Raw genomic sequence first — 24,534 nt, 5'->3', positions numbered from 1 at the left:
GCATCCGCTATGACGTTAGAGAAAGAGGGAAAATGGTAAATACCAACATTTTTCTTATAGCTTTCCATAACAATTTATGTTTAAGAAAAAAATATATATAATAATGGTGGGTTACTACTTGAATTATATATGAAACTTTCTAATCTTAACAGAGATCTTCAGAGGATTGTTCTGTCCCAGCGACCCTTTAGCAGTATATCCCCATTCCTTGTAAATACTTTCTTGTATTTTTTAGACTACAATTGTCCCTTATCGTTATTACCAAATAATTTATAAAAGTGTAGAGCCTGAATCAGCATATCATTTTTGGGTATGAAAGAATTACTGTTTAATTGTATTGAGTCTTTGCTGAAATGAGTAATGTGTTATTGGAATTAAAGGTGATATGAATGTACAGGCTGCTATCTTATAAATTCACTTGAAACAAGTTAGCTTCAATAGCCTACATATAATAAATTAGTTAAATAATCTGAATTGGCCTCTAACTGAATTGATCCAAGTACTATATGTATACAGTAATTACTCCACCCAAAGCTAAGCATGTAGTTTAACTCCTAGACTTCAAGCACTGACAAGCAGGAGCCTCCATCCTCTAGTTCTCATCCTGCACTATCCTTGGCTCCACTTAGTTTGCCCCCTAGACTGTAAGCTCTCCCAAGCAGAACCCTCAACCTCCTGGTTCTCATCCTGCACTATCCTGGTCTGCAATACACCCACAGTCACTTGGGGAAATTCAGTTGTTTTGTGGGCGCCCATCTGAGCAATTCAATGGTTTCCTCCATCAGGCGCGACTTCCATGTGTTCGTGCCCATTAGTACTGGGTTTAGCCGCGCAAAGTGACTAATCCTTCTAAAGTACTGCTTTGTGTGACCAAACTCCCATTTGGGAGAGTGCCAACTTATCGTACTTGTCAGCTCCTCACCTCATGGTGCTGCGAGCCGAAATGTGTCTCCATGCGGCTATTAGCGCCCGAATGGAGCAACAGTTGAATTACTCTATTGAGCGCTATCTGGTGTCAGTAGCAGGGAACAAGAATTGAATTCTGCCATACAGATCTCTTTGGTCTGCTCTCCCCAGGGTACTGGGCCATTGAGCGCTACTGTTAATAGCTATCAGTTACCTTAATATCTCACAGCTAGATTTTATCTCCCTGCACTGTCTGTATCGTATTTGTTTGGGTGTGTTATTTGCAACGCTGACACCTGGTAGTACCATATATATATATATATATATATATATATAGATAGATATAGATATAGATAGATATAGTGGGAAAAAAAGAGGAAATTGGTGCCCAGGGATTAGTATAACCCATAGAATGTACAGAACCCTATGGGTTTCACGAATATTACTGATTTTAAAACAAAAGCATGAACTGTTCCTTCATAAAAGTTTATTAAAATTTACAGAAACAAAATTACATGTCCATCATGTTACATAGACATTATGATGTAATTTCTCTTGTAATGATCCATCACTGAAATTGTGGAGGAATGTAGACACTTTTAAGCAATATCTTAAATCCTTCCTCATAGGATATTCAGAGATCACATCAAGTACAAAAACCAACGCGTTTCGTCTAGTAACTAGACTTCAACAGGGGTATGTCTAAAAATCATAAGACAACTAGTAAATATATTATACAGTATTACATAAAATAGGACAATAAAACAATATAGTACATGGAACAGTCCAATAACAAAAATGTGCGAGACATGTTGGAACAGAGCTAGAGATGATCAATAGACCATCAACATGATTGAAAGCATTCCAAAAAGTAATAGTAATAATGAAAGTCCATTTGTATCTTAGATACTTGACATACCTTTTGATATTAACGTCAATCTAAAAGTACTCAGTCAAGGTGGTCAATCAGAATTGTTCGAAGGATGACTTCGAAGCATCACTAATAGGTACTGCTGAGGCTTCAAGCCGGCCTAATTTTAGAACATAATTGATTCTTAATTGCAATCTAATAAATTGCTAACTATTATAAAGTCCATATGTCTAAGGGAACACATACCTCGTAGATTCAGTATTCAGAATTCATATAATTCCTATGTTTAGCCTTCAAAGGAATAGCGGAATCAGCAAATTTATGCCAAAATGGACCTGGCAAGTTAATCAGTGCTAATTAGTATATGCCAGATCTCCTTAGGACTAAGAGATAAGAAGAGAGGGGGAGGGAGCTAACCTTAACAATTTTAACAATTTTCAATAGTGTCCCCAATTAAAGGGACACACGTATATCTAATATATAAATCACAATGTATCCGCCTAACTGGTTAGTGTATACTGACATATTTTAAGTGAGGCATCCTGATGTTAATTCAAAACAATACTATTGGGCATATCATAAAGGACCCCAATGGTAAAGAGCAACTACGTACATCAGATTTCACAATCATATAAATATACTGGGGTTTTTACAGACAAGGCTCATCAAGTACCATAACATACCTCATGGATCAACTATAGGCGTGAAATATGGATACGGATATGTTGTCCTTACAGTTTCACACAGGTAAAGACCTAAAGGGTCAAGTAAATAATAATAATAGATGACTATAAATGATATAATGATGCTATACCAATGTGCAAAAGGACTAATTAGATCCCATACCTATGTGTATATATAATACATCAAAGAACTAGGGGATTAGACATTGCTCACAGCATAACAGGTATGTAATGAGACATCAGCCTGAATGGTGTTGTTTGTCATCATATAGAGAACACGCTACAATTTGTAGATCATAACAGGGTATCAAACCAAAATATCTATATATATATTTATATGTATTTTTGAACATAATGTTTACCAATATATAGGTTAATTCAAAAGTTAAGCACCTTTTGGGCCTATTGGTGAAAATATACATACAAAATCATAAATTAAATGGAGCCTTTTTCTAAAACATATGAAAGATCCTTACTTTCCCAAGAACAGCCAGTTGTGATCCAGTATCCATGCAATGCAGCATGGGAGCTGGATTTGAACTTATATAGGGGAAGTGATATGACATCACTTCCCTAATTGGGCTAATAGATACTAAGTTTACCTGAGCTTATCTAATATAAAGATATACTTTTATTGTTAGTGCAGTTAATTCTGTGTGTAAACATAAAACTTCTGATATGTTTACATCAATTCTTATTATATGAAAAGTGCTATATAAACCTTAATTAGTCCAATTGCCCCTAATATAACAATAAAAATAGTCAAGTGTGCACCTGAGCTACACCGAGTGACAGTATACCTAACCAATGGGGATAATGGGGGGCGGGACATACATCAAGCTGGATGTTTAAATAAACAGTGGAGGTGGTATAGATTAAATTGTCTCACATCCACCTATACACGCCATACATGGCACCCCTCCCAGACATACAATTTCGGCGCCACGATCCGAGCACCGCAAAGCACCAGGGGAGCCGTCCCCGACAGTCCGTGTCCCGCGGGCCAACCACGTGATGCGGAACTAGAGCTGCTTGCGTTCCAGCGCTATGACGACCAGCGCTACGCAAAGCCGCCAGTGTGTTCCCTTATTAGCTCCGGCCGCGAGGTGCTGGTATCCCGGTGGGGAAGCAAAGAAATCAGTAGTTAGTGAACAGAAGTGTTAGTTTAGCAGTATAGAGTGAACAATACCTTATTTAAAGGTTTAACCCTATATATTGGTTAGAATACTATGTGTACTAAAACATGCTATCTTAAAAGTGTATATAAAAATAAAAATAATTATAAAGATAAGGCCATGGATTTAGTTTGTGTTTACAGTTCTGGTGTTGATCCAGGCAGTTATATTGCTTTATACAGTGCTTCCTTAATCCAATATCCTAATAACTATCACATTTTAAATTAATGCTGACAGTAACTTGTGACTCAATCTAATTCATATTATAAAGAGAAAGGCTCCATTTGTACATAAAAAATTTGTACATAAATTTTTTTTCCTCCTTTCCTTAGAATGAATACAGTATATATAATTATTTTTTGCAATGTGAACATATACAATTTTGCTGTGCCCCCCAACATGATGTTATTCCTAACTATTGTCATTATACAAAAACTCTGCATTCTAAACACTGTGTTAACTAATTAGTAACATATTGACCCAGTTACACTACGTTGCTACATACAATAGGTAGGGGGGGGGGGGGGGGGGGAAGAGGGGAGAGACAGAACCAGTAAATTGAAAAAAGAGAGAAAAAGGGAGAAAACAAGGCTTGGCCTATAAGGGACAAGACGTGATATTGTTCTCTTTTGAGAAGCCTTCACTAAAGGAAACATGCCATGTCAATGTTCTCATTGAGTCCATTAAGGATAAGGGTGTTCAAGGTGTATATCCAGTAGGATTCTCTCTGGGCTAAATAAAGATCCCTATCACCTCCTCTTTTGTTCTCCGTGATGTGATCAAGGACTGTGAACGTCAAACCCTGGATTTCAGAATTATGACATTCCTGAAAGTGTCGAGGGAGACTGTGATTCTGAACTTTATTCCTGATGTTACGTAAGTGCTCCTGAATTCTTGTTTTCAGACATCTCTTGGTTTTACCAATATAAGAAAGCTTGCAGGGACAATCAATTTTATAGATGACATAATTAGTGTTACATGTTACTACAGTTCTCAATTTATGTAATCGGCCTCTTTCATCTTTCCAGCTAGAACTTTTTTTGTCAATGTGACGACAGCAAATGCATTTATTGCAAGGGAACAGACCTGTTCTTAACATTAAAGGGTGCTTAATAGAGCTACCACTTTGAGGTTGGCAGGATTGTAACTGGCTTGGGGCCAGAATGTTTTTAAGGTTTCTGGACTTTCTAAATACTACATTTGGTCTATCAGGCAAGTGTGGACCCAAAATGGGATCTCTGAGCAGGAGATGCCAGTGTTGGTTCAAAATACGTCTAATTTTCACGTTCTCTTGATTAAATTGGGTAATGAATGGTCTTTCAATCTTTTGATTCTCCTTTCTCATACCTTCTATTGCAAAGAATCTCTTTCTATCGATCTTTGATGCTCGGATTTGATCGTTTCGAAGCACTGTCTTATTATATCCCCTATCAACAAATTGTTCTACCAAGGCTGACGATTGTTCCCAATAGCTGGACAAATCACTACAGTTCTTTCTCATCCTCATAAATTGTGAATAAGGTACTGTTGTCTTCCATCTGTTAAGGTGGCAACTGTTATGCGGAATGAAGCTGTTAGCATCAGTATCTTTAAAGAAGGTTCTGGTGTTTAGAGTGCCATCATCTTCTATGCTAAGAAGGATATCCAAATAGTCGATGGTACACGGATGATGTTTGTATGTGAACCTGAGATTGTAGGGATTGTTCTGAATAGATGAGATAAAGCAAGTCAACACTGGCATCTCCTGGAAAGATGAAAGAGGCCGATTACATAAATTGAGAACTGTAGTAACATGTAACACTAATTATGTCATCTATAAAATTGATTGTCCCTGCAAGCTTTCTTATATTGGTAAAACCAAGAGATGTCTAAAAACAAGAATTCAGGAGCACTTACGTAACATCAGGAATAAAGTTCAGAATCATAGTCTCCCTCGACACTTTCAGGAATGTCATAATTCTGAAATCCTGGGTTTGACGTTCACAGTCCTTGATCACATCACGGAGAACAAAAGAGGAGGTGATAGGGATCTTTATTTAGCCCAGAGAGAATCCTACTGGATATACACCTTGAACACCCTTATCCCTAATGGACTCAATGAGAACATTGACATGGCATGTTTCCTTTAGTGAAGGCTTCTCAAAAGAGAACAATATCACGTCTTGTCCCTTACAGGCCAAGCCTTGTTTTCTCTATCGTCCTAGTGGATGCTGGGGTTCCTGAAAGGACCATGGGAATAGCGGCTCCGCAGGAGACAGGGCACAAAAAGTAAAGCTTTAGGATCAGGTGGTGTGCACTGGCTCCTCCCCCTATGACCCTCCTCCAAGCCTCAGTTAGATTTTTGTGCCCGGCCGAGAAGGGTGCAATCTAGGTGGCTCTCCTAAAGAGCTGCTTAGAAAAGTTTAGCTTAGGTTTTTTATTTTACAGTGAGTCCTGCTGGCAACAGGATCACTGCAACGAGGGACTTAGGGGAGAAGAAGTGAACTCACCTGCGTGCAGGATGGATTGGCTTCTTTGGCTACTGGACATTAGCTCCAGAGGGACGATCACAGGTACAGCCTGGATGGTCACCGGAGCCTCGCCGCCGGCCCCCTTGCAGATGCTGAAACAAGAAGAAGGTCCAGAATCGGCGGCATGAAGACTCCTCAGTCTTCTTAAGGTAGCGCACAGCACTGCAGCTGTGCGCCATTTCCTCTCAGCACACTTCACACGGCAGTCACTGAGGGTGCAGGGCGCTGGGAGGGGGGCGCCCTGGGAGGCAATGAAAACCTATTTTTGGCTAAAAATACCTCACATATAGCCTCCGGGGGCTATATGGAGATATTTAACCCCTGCCAGAATCCGTTAAGAGCGGGACACGAGGCCGCCGAAAAAGGGGCGGGGCCTATCTCCTCAGCACACAGCGCCATTTTCCCTCACAGAAAGGCTGGAGGGAAGGCTCCCAGGCTCTCCCCTGCACTGCACTACAGAAACAGGGTTAAAACAGAGAGGGGGGGCACTAATTTGGCGTTAGAAATATATAAAAAAGATGCTATAAGGGAAAACACTTATATAAGGTTGTCCCTATATAATTATAGCGTTTTTGGTGTGTGCTGGCAAACTCTCCCTCTGTCTCTCCAAAGGGCTAGTAGGTCCTGTCCTCTATCAGAGCATTCCCTGTGTGTGTGCTGTGTGTCGGTACGTGTGTGTCGACATGTATGAGGACGATGTTGGTGAGGAGGCGGAGAAATTGCCTGTAATGGTGATGTCACTCTCTAGGGAGTCGACACCGGAATGGATGGCTTATTTAGGGAATTACGTGATAATGTCAACACGCGGCAAGGTCGGTTGACGACATGAGACGGCCGACAAACAATTAGTACCGGTCCAGACGTCTCAAAAACACCGTCAGGGGTTTTAAAACGCCCGTTTACTTTAGTCGGTCGACACAGACAGGGACACTGAATCCAGTGTCGACGGTGAATAAACAAACGTATTCCTTATTAGGGCCACACGTTAAGGGCAATGAAGGAGGTGTTACATATTTCTGATACTACAAGTACCACAAAAGAGGGTATTATGTGGGATGTGAAAAAACTACCGTAGTTTTTCCTGAATCAGATAAATTAAATGAAGTGTGTGATGATGCGTGGGTTCCCCCCGATAGAAAATATGGGCGGTATACCCTTTCCCGCCAGAAGTTAGGGCGCGTTGGGAAACACCCCTTAGGGTGGATAAGGCGCTCACACGCTTATCAGAACAAGTGGCGGTACCGTCTATAGATAGGGCCGTCCTCAAGGAGCCAGCTGACAGGAGGCTGGAAAATATCATAAAAAGTATATACACACATACTGGTGTTATACTGCGACCAGCGATCGCCTCAGCCTGGATGTGCAGAGCTGGGGTGGCTTGGTCGGATTCCCTGACTAAAAATATTGATACCCTTGACAGGGACAGTATTTTATTGACTATAGAGCATTTAAAGGATGCATTTCTATATATGCGAGATGCACAGAGGGATATTTGCACTCTGGCATCAAGAGTAAGTGCGATGTCCATATCTGCCAGAAGATGTTTATGGACACGACAGTGGTCAGGTGATGCAGATTCCAAACGGCACAAAGGTGTATTGCCGTATAAAGGAAGAGGAGTTATTTGGGGTCGGTCCATCGGATCTGGTGGCCACGGCAACTGCTGGAAAATCCACCGTTTTTACCCTAAGTCACATCTCTGCAGAAAAAGACACCGTCTTTTCAGCCTCAGTCCTTTCGTCCCTATAAGAGTCATATTTGCCCAGGGATAGAGGAAAGGGAAGAAGACTGCAGCAGGCAGCCCATTCCCAGGAACAGAAGCCTTCCACCGCTTCTGCCAAGCTCTCAGCATGACGCTGGGACCGTACAGGACCCCTGGATCCTACAAGTAGTATCCCAGGGGTACAGATTGGAATGTCGAAACGTTTCCCCCTCGCAGGCTCCTGAAGTCTGCTTTACCAAGGTATCCCTCCGACAAGGAGGCAGTATGGGAAAAAATTCACAAGCTGTATTCCCAGCAGGTGATAATCAAATTACCCCTCCTACAACAAGGAAAGGGGTATTATTCCACACTATATTGTGGTACTGAAGCCAGAAGGCTAGGTGAGACCTATTCTAAATCTAAAAAAAAAAAAAAAAAATTTGAACACTTACAAAGGTTCAAATCAAGATGGAGTCACTCAGAGCAGTGATAACGAATCACTAAGGGTACCTCAGGTTCGTGGTATAGAACTGTCACTGTCAGTTTCAGACGCTGCCGTTTGGATTGTCCACGGCACCCCGGGTCTTTACCAAGGTAATGGCCGAAATGATGATTCTTCTTCGAAGAAAAGGCGTCTTAATTACCCCTTACTTGGACGATCTCCTGATAAGGGCAAAGTCCAGGGAACAGTTAGAGGTCGGAGTAGCACTATCTCGGATACTGCTACAACAGCACGGATGGATTCTAAATATTCCAAAATCGCAGCTGATCCTGACGACACGTCTGCTGTGCCTAGGGATGATTCTGGACACAGTCCAGAAAAAGGTGTTTCTCCCGGAAGAGAAAGCCAGGGAGTTATCCGAGCTAGTCAAGAACCTCCTAAAACCAGGAAAAGTGTCAGTGCATCATTGCACAAGGGTCCTGGTAAAAATGGTGGCTTCCTACGAAGCAATTCCATTCGGCAGATTTCACGCAAGAACTTTTCAGTGGGATCTGCTGGACAAATGGTCCGGATCGCATCTTCAGATGCATCAGCGGATAACCCTATATCCAAGGACAAGGGTGTCTCTCCTGTGGTGGTTACAGAGTGCTCATCTTCTAGAGGGCCGCAGATTCGGCATTCAGGATTGGATGCTGGTGACCACGGAGGCCAGCCCGAGAGGCTGGGGAGCAGTCACACAAGGAAAAAATTTCCAGGGAGTGTGATCAAGTCTGGAGACTTTTCTCCACATAAATATACTGGAGCTAAGGGTAAATTTATAATGCTCTAAGCTTAGCAAGACCTCTGCTTCAAGGTCAGCCGGTATTGATCCAGTGGGAAAATCATCACGGCAGTCGCCACGTAAACAGACAGGGCGGCACAAGAAGCAGGAGGGCAATGGCAAAAACTGCAAGGACTTTTCGCTGGGCGGAAAATCATGTGATAGCAATGTCAGCAGTGTTTCATTCCGGGAGTGGAAACTGGGAAGCAGACTTCCTCAGCAGGCACGACCTCCACCCGGGAGAGTGGAAACATCATCGGGAAGTTTTTCCACATGATTGTGAACCGTTGGGAAATACCAAAGGTGGACATGATGGCGTCCCGTCTGAACAAAAAACGGGACAGGTATTGCGCCAGGTCAAGAGACCCTCAGGCAATAGCTGTGGACGTTCTGGTAACACCGTGGGTGTACCAGTCGGTGTATGTGTTCCCTCCTCTGCTTCTCATACCTAAGGTACTGAGAATTATAAGACGTAGAGGAGTAAGAACTATACTCATGGCTCCGGATTGGCCAAGAAGGACTTGGTACCCGGAACTTCAAGAGATGCTCACAGAGGACTTATGGCCTCTGCCGCTAAGAAGGGACTTGCTTCAGCAAGTACCATGTCTGTTCCAAGACTTACCGCAGCTGCGTTTGACGGCATGGCGGTGGAACGCCGGATCCTAAGGGAAAAAGGCATTCCGGAAGAGGTCATTCCTACCCTGGTCAAAGCCAGGAAGGAGGTGACCGCACAACATTATCACCACATGTGGCGAAAATATGTTGCGTGGTGTGAGGCCAGGAAGGCCCCACGAAGAAATTTCAACTCGGTCGATTCCTGCATTTCCTGCAAACAGGAGTGTCTATGGGCCTCAAATTGGGGCCCATTAAGGTTCAAATTTCGGCCCTGTCGATTTTCTTCCAGAAATAATTGGCTTCAGTTCCTGAAATCCAGAAGTTTGTCAAGGGAGTATTGCATATACAACCCCCTTTTGTGCCTCCAGTGGCACTGTGGGATCTCAACGTAGTTCTGGGATTCCTCAAATCACATTGGTTTAAAACCAGTCAAATCTGTGGATTTGAAGCATCTCACATGAAAAGTGACCATGCTCTTGGCTCTGGCCTGGGCCAGGCGAGTGTCAAATTGGTGGGTTTTTTCTCAAAAAAGCCCATATCTATTTGTCCATTCGGACAGGGCAGAGCTGCGGACTCGTCCCCAGTTCTCTCCCTAAGTTGGTGTCAGTGTTTCACCTGAACCAGCTTATTGTGGTGCCTTGCGCCTACTAGGGACTTGGAGGACTCCAAGTTGCTGGATGTTGTCAGGGCCCTGAAAGTATAGGTTCCAGGACGGCTGGAGTCAGGAAAACTGACTTGCTGTTATCCTGTATGCACCCAACAAACTGGGTGCTCTTGCTTCTAAGCAGACTATTGCTAGTTGGATGTGTAATACAATTCAGCTTGCACATTCTGTGGCTGGCCTGCCACAGCCAAAATATGTAAATGCCCATTCCACAAGGAAGGTGGGCTCATCTTGGGCGGCTGCCCGAGGGGTCTCGGCTTTACAACTTTGCCGAGCGGCTATTTAGTCAGGGGCAAACACGTTTGTAAAATCCTACAAATTTGATACCCTGGCTAAGGAGGACCTGGAGTTCTCTCATTCGGTGCTGCAGAGTCATCCGCACTCTCCCGCCCGTTTGGGAGCTTTGGTATAATCCCCATGGTCCTTTCAGGAACCCCAGCATCCACTAGGACGATAGAGAAAATAAGAATTTACTTACCGATAATTCTATTTCTCGGAGTCCGTAGTGGATGCTGGGCGCCCATCCCAAGTGCGGATTATCTGCATTACTTGTACATAGTTACAAAAATCGGGTTATTATTGTTGTGAGCCATCTTTTCAGAGGCTCCGCTGTTATCATACTGTTAACTGGGTTCAGATCACAGGTTGTACAGTGTGATTAGTGTGGCTGGTATGAGTCTTACCCGGGATTCAAAATCCTTCCTTATTGTGTACGCTCGTCCGGGCACAGTATCCTAACTGAGGCTTGGAGGAGGGTCATAGGGGGAGGAGCCAGTGCACACCACCTGATCCTAAAGCTTTACTTTTTGTGCCCTGTCTCCTGCGGAGCCGCTATTCCCATGGTCCTTTCAGGAACCCCAGCATCCACTACGGACTCCGAGAAATAGAATTATCGGTAAGTAAATTCTTATTTTCTCCCTTTTTCTCTCTTTTTTCAATTTACTGGTCTGTCTCTCCCCTCTCCCCCCCCCCCCCCCCCCCCCCTACCTATTGTATGTAGCAACATAGTGTAACTGGGTCAATATGTTACTAATTAGTTAACACAGTGTTTAGAATGCTGAGTTTTTGTATAATGACAATAGTTAGGAATAACATCATGTTGGGGGGCAAAGCAAAATTGTATATGTTCACATTGCAATAAATAATTATATATACTGTATTCATTCTAAGGAAAGGAGAAAAAAAAATTTATGTACAAATTTTTTATGTACAAATGGAGCCTTTCTCTTTATAATATGAATTAGATTGAGTCACAAGTTACTGTCAGCATTAATTTAAAATGTGATAGTTATTAGGATATTGGATTAAGGAAGCACTGTATAAAGCAATATAACTGCCTGGATCAACACCAGAACTGTAAACACAAACTAAATCCATGGCCTTATCTTTATAATTATTTTTATTTTTATATACACTTTTAAGATAGCATGTTATAGTACACATAGTATTCTAACCAATATATAGGGTTAAACCTTTAAATAAGGTATTGTTCACTCTTTACTGCTAAACTAACACTTCTGTTCACTAACTACTGATTTCTTTGCTTCCCCACCAGGACACCAGCACCTCGCGGCCGGAGCTAATAAGGGAACACACTGGCGGCTTTGCGTAGCGCTGGTCGTCATAGCGCTGGAACGCAAGCAGCTCTAGTTCCGCATCACGTGGTTGGCCCACGGGACACGGACTGACGGGGACGGCTCCCCTGGCGCTTTGCGGTGCTCGGATCGTGGCGCCGAAATTGTATGTCTGGGAGGGGCGCCATGTATGGCGTGTATAGGTGGAATGTGAGACAATTTAATCTATACCACCTCCACTGTTTATTTAAACATCCAGCTTGATGTATGTCCCGCCCCCCATTATTCCCATTGGTTAGGTATCCTGTCACTCGGTGTAGCTCAGGTGCACACTTGACTATTTTTATTGTTATATTAGGGGCAATTGGACTAATCAAGGTTTATATAGCACTTTTCATATAATAAGAATTGATGTAAACATATCAGAAGTTTTATGTTTACACACAGAATTAACTGCACTAACAATAAAAGTATATCTTTATATTAGATAAGCACAGGTAAACTTAGTATCTATTAGCCCAATTAGGGAAGTGATGTCATATCACTTCCCCTATATAAATTCAAATCCAGCTCCCATGCTGCATTGCATGGATACTGGATCACAACTGGCTGTTCTTGGGAAAGTAAGGATCTTTCATATGTTTTAGAAAAAGGCTCCATTTAATTTATGATTTTGTATGTATATTTTCACCAATAGGCCCAAAAGGTTCTTAACTTTTGAATTAACCTATATATTGGTAAACATTATGTTCAAAAATACATATAAATATATATATATAGATAGATATTTTGGTTTGATACCCTGTTATGATCTACAAATTGTAGTGTGTTCTCTATATGATGACAAACAACACCATTCAGGCGGATGTCTCATTACATACCTGTTATGCTGTGAGCAATGTCTAATCCCCTAGTTCTTTGATGTATTATATATACACATAGGTATGGGATCTAATTAGTCCTTTTGCACATTGGTATAGCATCATTATATCATTTATAGTCATCTATTATTATTATTTACTTGACCCTTTAGGTCTTTACCTGTGTGAAACTGTAAGGACAACATATCCGTATCCATATTTCACGCCTATAGTTGATCCATGAGGTATGTTATGGTACTTGATGAGCCTTGTCTGTAAAAACCCCAGTATATTTATATGATTGTGAAATCTGATGTACGTAGTTGCCCTTTACCATTGGGGTCCTTTATGATATGCCCAATAGTATTGTTTTGAATTAACATCAGGATGCCTCACTTAAAATATGTCAGTATACACTAACCAGTTAGGCGGATACATTGTGATTTATATATTAGATATACGTGTGTCCCTTTAATTGGGGACACTATTGAAAATTGTTAAAATTGTTAAGGTTAGCTCCCTCCCCCTCTCTTCTTATCTCTTAGTCCTAAGGAGATCTGGCATATACTAATTAGCACTGATTAACTTGCCAGGTCCATTTTGGCATGAATTTGCTGATTCCGCTATTCCTTTGAAGGCTAAACATAGGAATTATATGAATTCTGAATACTGAATCTACGAGGTATGTGTTCCCTTAGACATATGGACTTTATAATAGTTAGCAATTTATTAGATTGCAATTAAGAATCAATTATGTTCTAAAATTAGGCCGGCTTGAAGCCTCAGCAGTACCTATTAGTGATGCTTTGAAGTCATCCTTCGAACAATTCTGATTGACCACCTTGACTGAGTACTTTTAGATTGACGTTAATATCAAAAGGTATGTCAAGTATCTAAGATACAAATGGACTTTCATTATTACTATTACTTTTTGGAATGCTTTCAATCATGTTGATGGTCTATTGATCATCTCTAGCTCTGTTCCAACATGTCTCGCACATTTTTGTTATAGGACTGTTCCATGTACTATATTGTTTTATTGTCCTATTTTATGTAATACTGTATAATATATTGACTAGTTGTCTTGTGATTTTTAGACATACCCCTGATGAAGTCTAGTTACTAGACGAAACGCGTTGTATTTTTGTACTTGATGTGATCTCTGAATATCCTATGAGGAAGGATTTAAGATATTGCTTAAAATGTCTACATTCCTCCACAATTTCAGTGATGGATCATTACAAGAGAAATTACATCATAATGTCTATGTAACATGATGGACATGTCATTTTGTTTCTGTAAATTTTAATAAACTTTTATGAAGGAACAGTTCATGTTTTTGTTTTAAAATCAGTAATATTTGTGAAACCCATAGGGTTCTGTACATTCTATGGGTTATACTAATCCCTGGGCGCCAATTTCCTCTTTTTTTCCACATTTCTATACCTAGTTCAGTCTAACAAGGAACTCAGTGAAACAGGCTGCCCTTCTTAAGAAACTTTCTTATCTCACTTTATCTAATACCTATAAAATAGCGCAGGAGGAGAGTATTTGTTTGATATATAGATATAGATATATATAACACAGATCTGGCACTCCACCATCAACAACAGTCAGTACTTGCCAGGGTGCTCTCCTATGGGCCAGCCAGCCCCATATATACACCCATGCAATGAGGTGGCACTCCTGGACTCCGCTCTTAAAGTGAAAAGAGGTGCTTTAATATTCAACGTTTCGGGGTGCTCTCCCCCATCATCAGGACACACCTGATGATGGGGGAGAGCACCCCGAAACGTTGACTATTGAAGCACCTCTTTTCACTTTGAGAGCGGAGTCCAGGAGTGCTACCTCATTGCATGGGTGTGTATATATATATGTATGTATGTATGTATGTATATATATATATATATATATATATCTCAATAATTTTGTGTAGATACTGTATGTATGTGATGTTAATAATTAATATATACAAAAAAAAGAATTGCACTTTCCAGGGTATCTGATGGCTATTATGGTCTCAAACCAGTATCCTCTCCTGTCTGACCAACTTAAACATGCAAATAAAAAGTTAATGGAAAAGGGGCATCGACACGTACGCATCATGTTTCAAGACAGTAACTGGATAAAAGAGACCAATAATGTAGTTGTAAACCTGTGTGTCCAAATAACAGTGCACCCACCCACAATGTAATTGTTAGTTTTGGAAGGAATTATTCGATAACAGCTTTAACATATGCTTTATTTTCACCTGAAGGCATCAGAAATAATAACCATTTGCAGAACATTTTATTTTCAGAGTATATAGATTAAATACATGTTTTTTTTTAAAACCCACACTTTATACTAAAATACTTATTTTAAACCACTCTGTACAGCCAAATTATTTATGTATATTTTAATTAAATATTTTTTTCTTAAGCTCCCCCAAAAATGTTTTAAATCTTATTAATGTCTCTTTTAGATGGATGATCTTATGAACGCTCTTGAAAAGACAAGACAGGAGCTAGATTCCACCAAAGCCCGTCTCTCTTCAACTCAACAATCACTTGCTGACAAGGAAGCACACCTGAACAACTTGATGATAGACCGCCGAAAACAGCTCGAGGAGATCCTGGAGATGAAGTAAGAACATAATTTAGTTTTACAGTTTACACGAAATTCATGCAGGCAACGGTATCCATAATCTCTACACTGGAACTGTTTGGGTTCTTGCACTACACAAAAAGTATTATAAATCTAAGTTGTGTTTATTTAAAAGTGAACATATCGCCTAGAGACAGGGCAGACAGATATTCTGTGAGCCTATAAATTCACTTGGATCTAATGATCTTGCAACACCACTGAGGCACACTGCAGTAAAATAGATATTCTTAGCTGCAAAGGTTTTATACTGACAATTACACCTGGCTTCAAATAGTTACAATTACCAGGCTTCCAGAATTACTTATGCAAGAGTAAATGGCTCCTTGTGTAAGGTGTCTGACTGCAGTGTATGAGTTCCTGGGTTTATGTCCCGAGTATGACATTTCTGAGAATGTAACTGAAGGACGTGTCAGATTTCAAGTTTGTTATATACTCGGAGCTGGGATTGCTGGGCGAGACCAGCATAAACTAGAGTTTATGAAATTAGAAGATTGGCTGATGCTTCTCCTTATTCAATAACCCCCTTTGGACTTGAACAAATGAGGAAGAAATAACAGAGACAAATGAGGAAGGAATAACAGATTAAAGACTGGTATGCTGTTTTTCAGTGGTACTGTAGTTAACTACTGGAGTCTTAGATACGTGAGTGCTTGTATGACACTCAGTGTAGACAGTCTTAATATGGGGATGTGTATCTTAATAGGGGAATATGTGTAATAGGGAAATGTATATCTGCTGAAGCAGCTAATTAGTTGGTAGTAATCAGTAGCAGCAGTCCACAGGGAATGGCAGGCTGTAATTAATAGTGCTGATAGTATTGTAGGTAATGTTGAAGACTGCATGCAGGAAACGGTAAAGAATAGCAGACTGTAAAAAATTACTCAGTCTATAGCACACTAGAACGTGTGTTTCTGGAATGGCAGCTGTAGAACTTGGGACAGCCAATGATAGCAGCTCTGAATACAGGTGACACAGGTAGTAAGGATACTGCATGTAGGAGCCTATGTATAGCAATCTGTAGATGAATGCATAGATATTGCTGTAGGGTGCAGACAGCACACTGGTGTAAGATGAGCGCTGATTACAACAGAGAGAGCAGAAGGAAAATTCCTTCCTGCAGAATGACGAGCGCTGAGCACAAGGCTGAATCAGGTGGTAGAATAGGAGAACTGTGGTTAATACCAGAGAGTAACCAAAACAGATGCTGTAGCTCAGGAACTGGGAACCACTTCTGACACAGGAGACCTAGACGACAAGTTGTACTGGCAATGGGCAGGTGGCATAGAGCAGATTAAGAGAACGCTCTAAAACAGGATTGGATGTGAAAGTCATGTGCAGTGTAGAGACGCTGTGAATGGCTAAATCCGTCTTAGCACATCAGGTAAGATGGGGTTGCCCATGCAGCGCTGCACTGTAGTTACAGGAAATCCTGAGATGACTGGCCAACAGACATGCACCAGTCAGTAAATCGGCAGTGCCGGGTGTAGTAAGAGGGTATAAATACCCGAAGTGTGACAGGATATAACTGAAGGTGCATATATCCTCCAGCCTGCCCCATCTCCCACACATCGGACACTGACAAGGGGGCCCATAGCATAAAGATAACTGTGACAGCTGGCCCCCCTCTCCCCCTCTGAGCCGGGGCCCGGTACATCAGTACCAGCTTTACCACGCTGATGGCAGCCCTGGGTTTTACTATATTTGAGTCGTTTTACATATGGCCGATGCTAAAACACGTTCAAGTTAAATGTGAAACCTTTTGCCACTTCTTAATTGCAATGCAAACAACCTGGATTGTGAGATTCAAACACAGTAGTATCCAAAGTTTAGATAAAAAAATAAAAAAAATAGCATTTTGTTTTAATAGTGCCATCTTCAAGGCAAGCACATACGTGACGGGCAAATAGCGAATATGAGGCGCAAATTCCATTTCCAATTTGCGGTCTACTGTCTATTCTATCGCAAATATTTTCCAGGGTATTTTATGAACTTTGAACTGGTTTGTTACTTGCCTTTCTAAGTAATCATAATAACCCATAGTTATAGCCACTTTATCTACTAATTCTTAATTTTAACAATTGCTTCATAAAAGTTTCACATTTTAATTCCTTCAAAAGTGGACATCAGAAAAAAATATTAATGTTTACCTGTCATTTTAGCATCAAATGGGGAATTTACTTAAAGCTGCATTACTTTCTGGGACACTTGGTCCTCCCCCTGTCTGGGGAACCATTGGTTTCTTCATGCTGCACTACTGTCTGGTGCTACTTACCTCCTCCCCCTCCCAGTAGCATCAGGGGCTGCTTCATGTAGCCACTTTGTCCGTGGCTCCTAGGTTTGTCTCACAGCTGTTGCCGAAAACCAGGATTGTGTTACACTATGGAGGTTGGGGTGTAAGGAGAGCTGTAGGGCCAGTCAGTAACCTCAGTTATGTGCTTGCTTCTGATTGGACCTCCTGCCCATTATCTTCCTTCCCATGCCAATTCATAAATACTTCCACCACTTGAGGTGGTAATGCAGCTTTATGTATAGTGTACTTTAACTGTTAGCATTTATAGCAACCATGAGTTCCACAGCAGACTCACTTGATTTGGGTCCCAGGCTGGTACAAAATTAGAAACCTCTTCTGAAGGTGCCATGGAAATGATTATGTGTAAGAATTGTTTTCCCACAGAATGCTTCCAATAAGACTGTCACGTGAAAATAGTTTTCTCCAAAGTTCTGTTCATATCGTTTTGCATTGTACATTGCCACAAGTTGTTCAATTACATTGTACTGTATACAAAAGTTCTCAGCATTACGGGAGACATGTTCAGCTGTCTGTCTGTAAATATGCTTGAAAGGTAAGTGTTGTATATTATTTAAGTTAATCATTCATTATTATTGAATATTATTATGACAGTCAGCCGAGGAAAGTTATTTTGCTCTTTCCATTTAATATAGTAACATCTGGTAAGCCTGAGCACGCCGAGGTGTGGGACTGGTGTGCTCGTAAAGAAATGGTTCTGTTTTGAACTATCTGTCACTTTGTTTTTGTCTTGTTGGCTCCTCTCCCCTGGATGGCTAGGCCTGTTCTTTCTCTGTTGTCAGCGCGTTTCTGTCCCGTAATATCTAATACTATCAGCCTTCCTGACTGGTACTGCTGTGCCTGTAGATAGTGTCATAAAAGATTTATCACTGACATACACAATGGGGGTAATTCCAAGTTGATCGCAGCAGGAAATTTTTTAGCAGTTGGGCAAAACCATGTGCACTGCAGGGGGGGCAGATATAACATGTGCAGAGAGAGTTAGATTTGGGTGGGGTGTGTTCAATCTGCAATCTAAATTGCAGTGTAAAAATAAAGCAGCCAGTATTTACCCTGCACAGAAACAAAATAACCCACCCAAATCTAACTCTCTCTGCACATGTTATATCTGCCCCCCCCCTGCAGTGCACATGGTTTTGCCCAACTGCTAACAAAATTCCTGCTGCGATCAACTTGGAATTACCCCCATAGTGAAAGGAAGTAATGGTAATTGTTACACGCTATAAAAATACACTTTGACCTCAAGTAACCATCACCAATAAAGCCAAAATAAAACTACCATCATTCTTGGCCAGCCCATGGGAACTTTAGTACCAGCTTTACCCACTTTCTTTGAGTGCAAATTGTTGCAGAGATGCTAATGGTCATGCGTTGCAAACAATAAAAGTCCAAATACTGTAACATGCTGCTTTGCATCTCTGTAGTCACAGCATCTCGGGTCATGCTTTAATTATTGCCTTATCTCATCCTGGGTTCAGTTGCATGTCTGATTGATTGTTTTATAGATGTACTGGGCTTGGCACATACAGATACAGTACATGTCTGGAAGCACCCTGGCATATCTTTTTTAGATTTCCAGCACCAAGAAAGAAGTTTTGCGATGGCTATTCTCTAGTCTACAGTGAGCAAATTTAATGAGGTGGATTCAGTGAGGAGCGAGTGGGGCGAATTGCTGTTGCAGTGTTGTGGAAAGGGCAGCAATGACACCTTAGCTCACCCAGGACTTTGCGAGTTACTGTAAATGAAAACAAATGTATTTTCTGGTGCGGGTTCCCCAATTGAATAGTCCGTACCACTTCTTCAAAATAAATAGTTTATTGAAGCTTCATAGTACAGGTTGAGTATCCCTTATCCAAAATGCTTGGGACGAGAAGTATTTTGGATATGGGATTTTTCCGTATTTTGGAATAATTGCATACCATAATGAGATATCATGGTGATGGGACCTAAATGTAAGCACAGAATGCATTTATGTTACATATACACCTTATACACACAGCCTGAAGGTCATTTTAGCCAATATTTTTTATAACTTTGTGCATTAAACAAAGTGTGTCTACATTCACACAATTCATTAATGTTTCATATACACCTTATACACACAGCCTGACGGTCATTTAATACAATATTTTTAATAACTTTGTCTATTAAACAAAGTTTATGTACATTGAGGCATCAGAAAACAAAGGTTTCACTATCTCACTCTCAGTCAAAAAAGTCCGTATTTCGGAATATTCCGTATTTCGGAATATTTGGATATGGGATACTCAACCTGTATGATCATCTTGTATGGGATGCGGTCAAGATGCCGGCAGTCAGGATCCCGGCAGTCGAAAAACCAACGCTGGAATACCAACAGCTGAAAGAATGCCGAGCCGGAATCCCGACAGGGTCAGGAGACCAACACCGGAATCCCAACAGCCAGCATCTCATCTGTAAGTATAGCGGTCGGGTTAGAGCCGGGGAGGGGTTGGGTTTAGGCGCCACCCGGGGGGTTAGGGTAAGGTTGCAGAGAGGGTAGGGTTAGACTCTGCGGGGGGGGGGGGGGGGTTTAGGGTTAGGCACCACCGGGGGAGGTTAGGGTTAGGCTGTGGAAAGGGAGGGTTAGGGGGTAGGGGAGAGGGAGGATTAGTCTTACCTCCCCCTGTTGGGATGAACACTATCAGGATGCCGGCGTTGGTATTCTGACTGCTGAAATCCTGTCAGCCTTGGCTATCATACTGAATTCTCTTGTACAGCTTGTGATAAACTGCATAAACTTTGTACTGTGTTTCACGGGACTGCTGTCCGCTTTTTCAGAGAGTTTCTGCCTATTTTTTTGTCGATCCTATTGCTGAAATCTGAATACACATGCTTTATTATCCTTGCAGACTGCCAGTGTCTAGCTTGTTCTTTGGTGAGGATGTATAGCAGAGTGAGTGCAGCATATGCTGTCTCGCACTGCGTGCTGACTCATGGCTAATTGAATTGCCCCCATAATGTTGTCTGATTACCTCTGTGTGATCCCAATCTAATCTTGTTCCTGTGATTCTGGTGTTGTGCTGCCTGCTCTAACCCCGGAGGGGCGGGGGTGCTGTGCATGGGGGAGGGGCGGGTGTGTGATGGGACTGTTTTGCCCAGCAATACATTTAGCCACGTGGGAGTGAGCTGCTCCTGTAAATTTTATTTGTTGTGTGATTTTGGATGTGTCATTGTGTTAACCTGGTGAGTGCAGTTATGTCACCAGTTCCCATCCCAACATAGGACGTGGGAGCCTGTTACATGTGGCTGGGTGCAGGGTGCATAAGGTCTGTGCTGCAGCCCCCTCCTCTCTCAGTCCCTCTCCCCCCTGATGTGCTGCGCAGGCGCAATGGCGGCAGGTGGGTGTGTGGGCCGGATGGAGACAAATAGGGGGACAGAGACCCCAGCATCGGCCGCACGGGGATGCCGTCGCCTCCCCCTCACCTACCGGCACTGACAGTTGTGCGCCCCACTGGCTCCCTGAGCAGAGCCGCCCGCCTGGGGGAGGGGCAGGTGGCGGGGCGCATCAGCGGTTCTGGCCTGTAAACCAGTCTGGCGGCTCCTGAGCCTCTCATCATGCCGTCATCCACGTGAGGGAGGGTCCCTGGCGGGTGAGAGTGACAGCCCTCACCAAGTACCCGCCGTGTGGAGGAGCGTGCCGGGGAATCGCAGGCAGGATCCAGCCACCTCTCCTCCATCTGTGACTCCGCCCAGATCTGTGACGCCGCCCAGCGTTACGGCCAGGCACAGAATCACAGATCTGGGCTATTGTATTATATAGGAGATTATTATTATACTGGATTTAGTGCCGACATATTATGAAGGTTTTATTATTCACCTCTGCATCAGTGGTACTGAGGTGTAAATTTAATAAAGCCTCTAAAACAGAGAATTGGTGATGTTGCCCATAGCAACCAATGCTGTCTATCATTTTCTAAAAGGCAATAGAGAAATTATAGCATCTGATTGGTTGCTATGGGTAACATCACCAATTCTCTGTTTTAGAAGCTTTAGTAAATGTACCCCTTATAATATAATGTCCCTACCGACACTTGACTAGGAACCGATGACATAACTGAGAATATAGTTAATCAGTCCACTAGGAACCAGTGACATCACTGACAGTGCAGCAAATCAGTTCACTAGGAACCAGGGACGTCACTGAGAATGCAGCTATTCAGTTGACTAGTAGCTGCAGGTCTAGAGAAGAAAACAGAACGGCTGCGCTGTATGTTAGGAATTATGGGTGACTACAAAATAGATGGGTGCAGTCCCGAATGGTAATGCTTAATAGCACCAGGTGGGGTAAGCAGATGTTATTACCTCTCCAGTGGGCTGGAGAAAGTCGGGCGTCCCCGACTAGCAGTCCTGCAGTGCCCACATCCACTAGGCAGCAGGGAGAAGATGAAGAAGCCGCCTGGTTTAAATTGCTGACTATAGCGGCGAGATGTGCAGCAGCCGCTCGTGGCAAAGACACATTCAGGTAGAGATCCGGCTGCATCAGTTCAGGTTGCACCTGTAGAGACACCTGAGCAAGGTGTGTAAGAGGGCGGGATCCTGACGCATTTCGTCACGCTCCACGTGACTTTTTCAAAGGAAAGTTTCCTTTGAAAAAGTCACGTGGCGCGTGACAAAACGTGTTTCAAAGGAATTTTTCCTTTGAAAAAGTCACGTGGAGCGTGACGAAACGCGTCAGGATCCCGCCCTCTTACACACCTTACTCAGGTGTCTCTACAGGTGCAACCTGAACTGATCCAGCCGGATCTCTACCTGACTGTGTCTTTGCCACGAGCGGCTGCTGCACATCTCGCCGCTACAGTCAGCAATTTAAACCAGGCGGCTTCATCATCTCCTCCCTGCTGCCTAGTGGATGTGGGCACTGCAGGACTGCTAGTCGGGGACGCCCGACTTTCACCAGCCCTCTGGAGAGGTAATAACATCTACTTACCCCACCTGGTGCTATTAAGCATTACCATTCGGGACTGCACCCATCTATTTTGTAGTCACCCATAATATCCTCATTTCAGTGACTATCGGCTTTCTGGATAATACGGAGCTCCCTAATTGAAATCCATTATAGCCGTATACATTCATGCTATAAGAGACATTTATATCCTGAGATATTTGAGGTGTGATTTGTGTATTTTATATTTTATTTTTGTTTGTAAACTATTTTAATTACTCAATTAATGATGTATTAAAAATAATGTTATGTATTCTTCATGTTGGCTCTCTTACTACAACTAATTCCTGACATACAGCGCAGCCGTTCTGTTTTCTTCTCTTGTTTGCCCTACCACTTCACATAGTGTTTTCGGCGAGCGCAGTATCTCAGGAGCCGTTTTTTTATCATTATTCTGGTTATTATTTTTTATTTATTTATTGTTGAGGCGCTTTTTCAAGCAGTTAATTGTTGTTGGTAGCTGCAGGTCTACACTTAACCTTCTCCCAGTGCAGCATCAGTCAGAGAGAGCAATACTGTACAGTATTAAAAAAAAAAAATTATGTTCATTATATTCACTTTTTCACCTTTGTTTTTGTACTTGGGGGGTCATTCCAAGTTGTTCGCTCGTTGCCGATTATTGCTATATTGCGATTAGTCGCTTATTGCGCATGCGCAAGGTTCGCAGAGCACATGTGCTTAGTTATTTTACACAAAAGTTAGGTATTTTACTTACGGCATAACAAGGATTTTTCATCGTTCTGGTGATCGTACTGTGATTGACAGGAAGTGGGTGTTTCTGGGCGGAAACTTGCAGTTTTCTGGGCGTGTGCGAAAAAACGCTGGCGTTTCTGGGAAAAATGCGGGAGTGTCTGCAGAAACGGGGAAGTGTCTGGGCGAACGCTGGGTGTGTTTGTGACGTCAAACCAGGAACGAAACTGACTGAACTGATCGCAATGGCTGAGTAAGTCTGGAGCTACTCAGAAACTGCTAAGAAATTTCTATTCGCAATTCTGCAAATCTTTCGTTCGCAATTCTGCTAAGCTAAGATTCACTCCCAGAGGGCGGCGGCTTAGCGTGTGCAATGCTGCTAAAAGCAGCTAGCGAGCGAACAACTCGGAATGAGGGCTGTCCTTACCAACAGCCTCTTTCTTTCTCTCTCTCTCTCTCTCTCTCTCTCTCTCTCTATATATATAATCTATCTAAACCAGACAAGAGGTGCTGATTATGAGTATGTTGGGTCATGATTACCAATATAAGATGCAAATATTCAGTGAATATTATCTGTGATGGATTTCCCAAATTCCCTGTTCTGCTGGAGTTGGGAATCCGGAAAATCTGACATGTTGGAAATCTCTGATTCGCTGCTTCCAACTAAAAAATGATCCATATCAACGAGTTGGGATTTTTAACATGCTGAATTTCCCTGATTCCTTTATGGATATCCGATCATCGTTGTCCGCAGACCGGCGGTGTTGATCAGCGTTGGAGATAGCAGTGCAAGCGTATGGCCTGCATTAGGCAGTGTTAACTGAAAATACACCTTTTTTAGCCCTGTCCTAAAATGGCATATTTTACATATATTCTCACAAAATAGTAACCAAATATAAAGTGAAAATTCTTAAAATGCAGTAACTGTTGAACATTAGTGATATAAAAGGAACACTTTCTGAATACTGGCCCTTTAACTAGGGCACATCAGCTGCATTATAATAGAAATGTTCATGGGTTGTGGTCAGTAAGTTATAGCCGGAACATGGTGTCTGTATTCATGAACGTCGGAGATGATTTCCAATGCTTATATAATGTTTGCATT

General features: G+C 42.1%; 1 protein-coding gene across 13 annotated transcripts in view; it reads left to right on the top strand.

Annotated features, from left to right (window-relative positions):
• ERC2 (ELKS/RAB6-interacting/CAST family member 2) overlaps window positions 1–24,534 on the top strand; it is a 2,157,515-nt gene that overhangs the window by 1,236,367 nt on the left and 896,614 nt on the right. For all 13 annotated transcript variants that reach the window (XR_010186954.1, XR_010186951.1, XR_010186955.1 and 10 more), the window contains one exon: window positions 15,287–15,447. Coding sequence is in view for 3 of the 13 variants with exons in the window: in XM_063940841.1 (XP_063796911.1) it covers window positions 15,287–15,447 (161 nt within the window). In the remaining 10 variants the exon portion in view is untranslated. The remainder of the gene's footprint in view (window positions 1–15,286; window positions 15,448–24,534) is intronic.

Source organism: Pseudophryne corroboree, chromosome 9, assembly GCF_028390025.1.
Source record: "Pseudophryne corroboree isolate aPseCor3 chromosome 9, aPseCor3.hap2, whole genome shotgun sequence".
In the NCBI taxonomy this organism is placed as follows: domain Eukaryota; kingdom Metazoa; phylum Chordata; class Amphibia; order Anura; family Myobatrachidae; genus Pseudophryne; species Pseudophryne corroboree.
The sequence above is the reverse complement of the archived record's forward strand: the minus strand, read 5'-3'. Positions and strand labels throughout refer to the sequence as shown.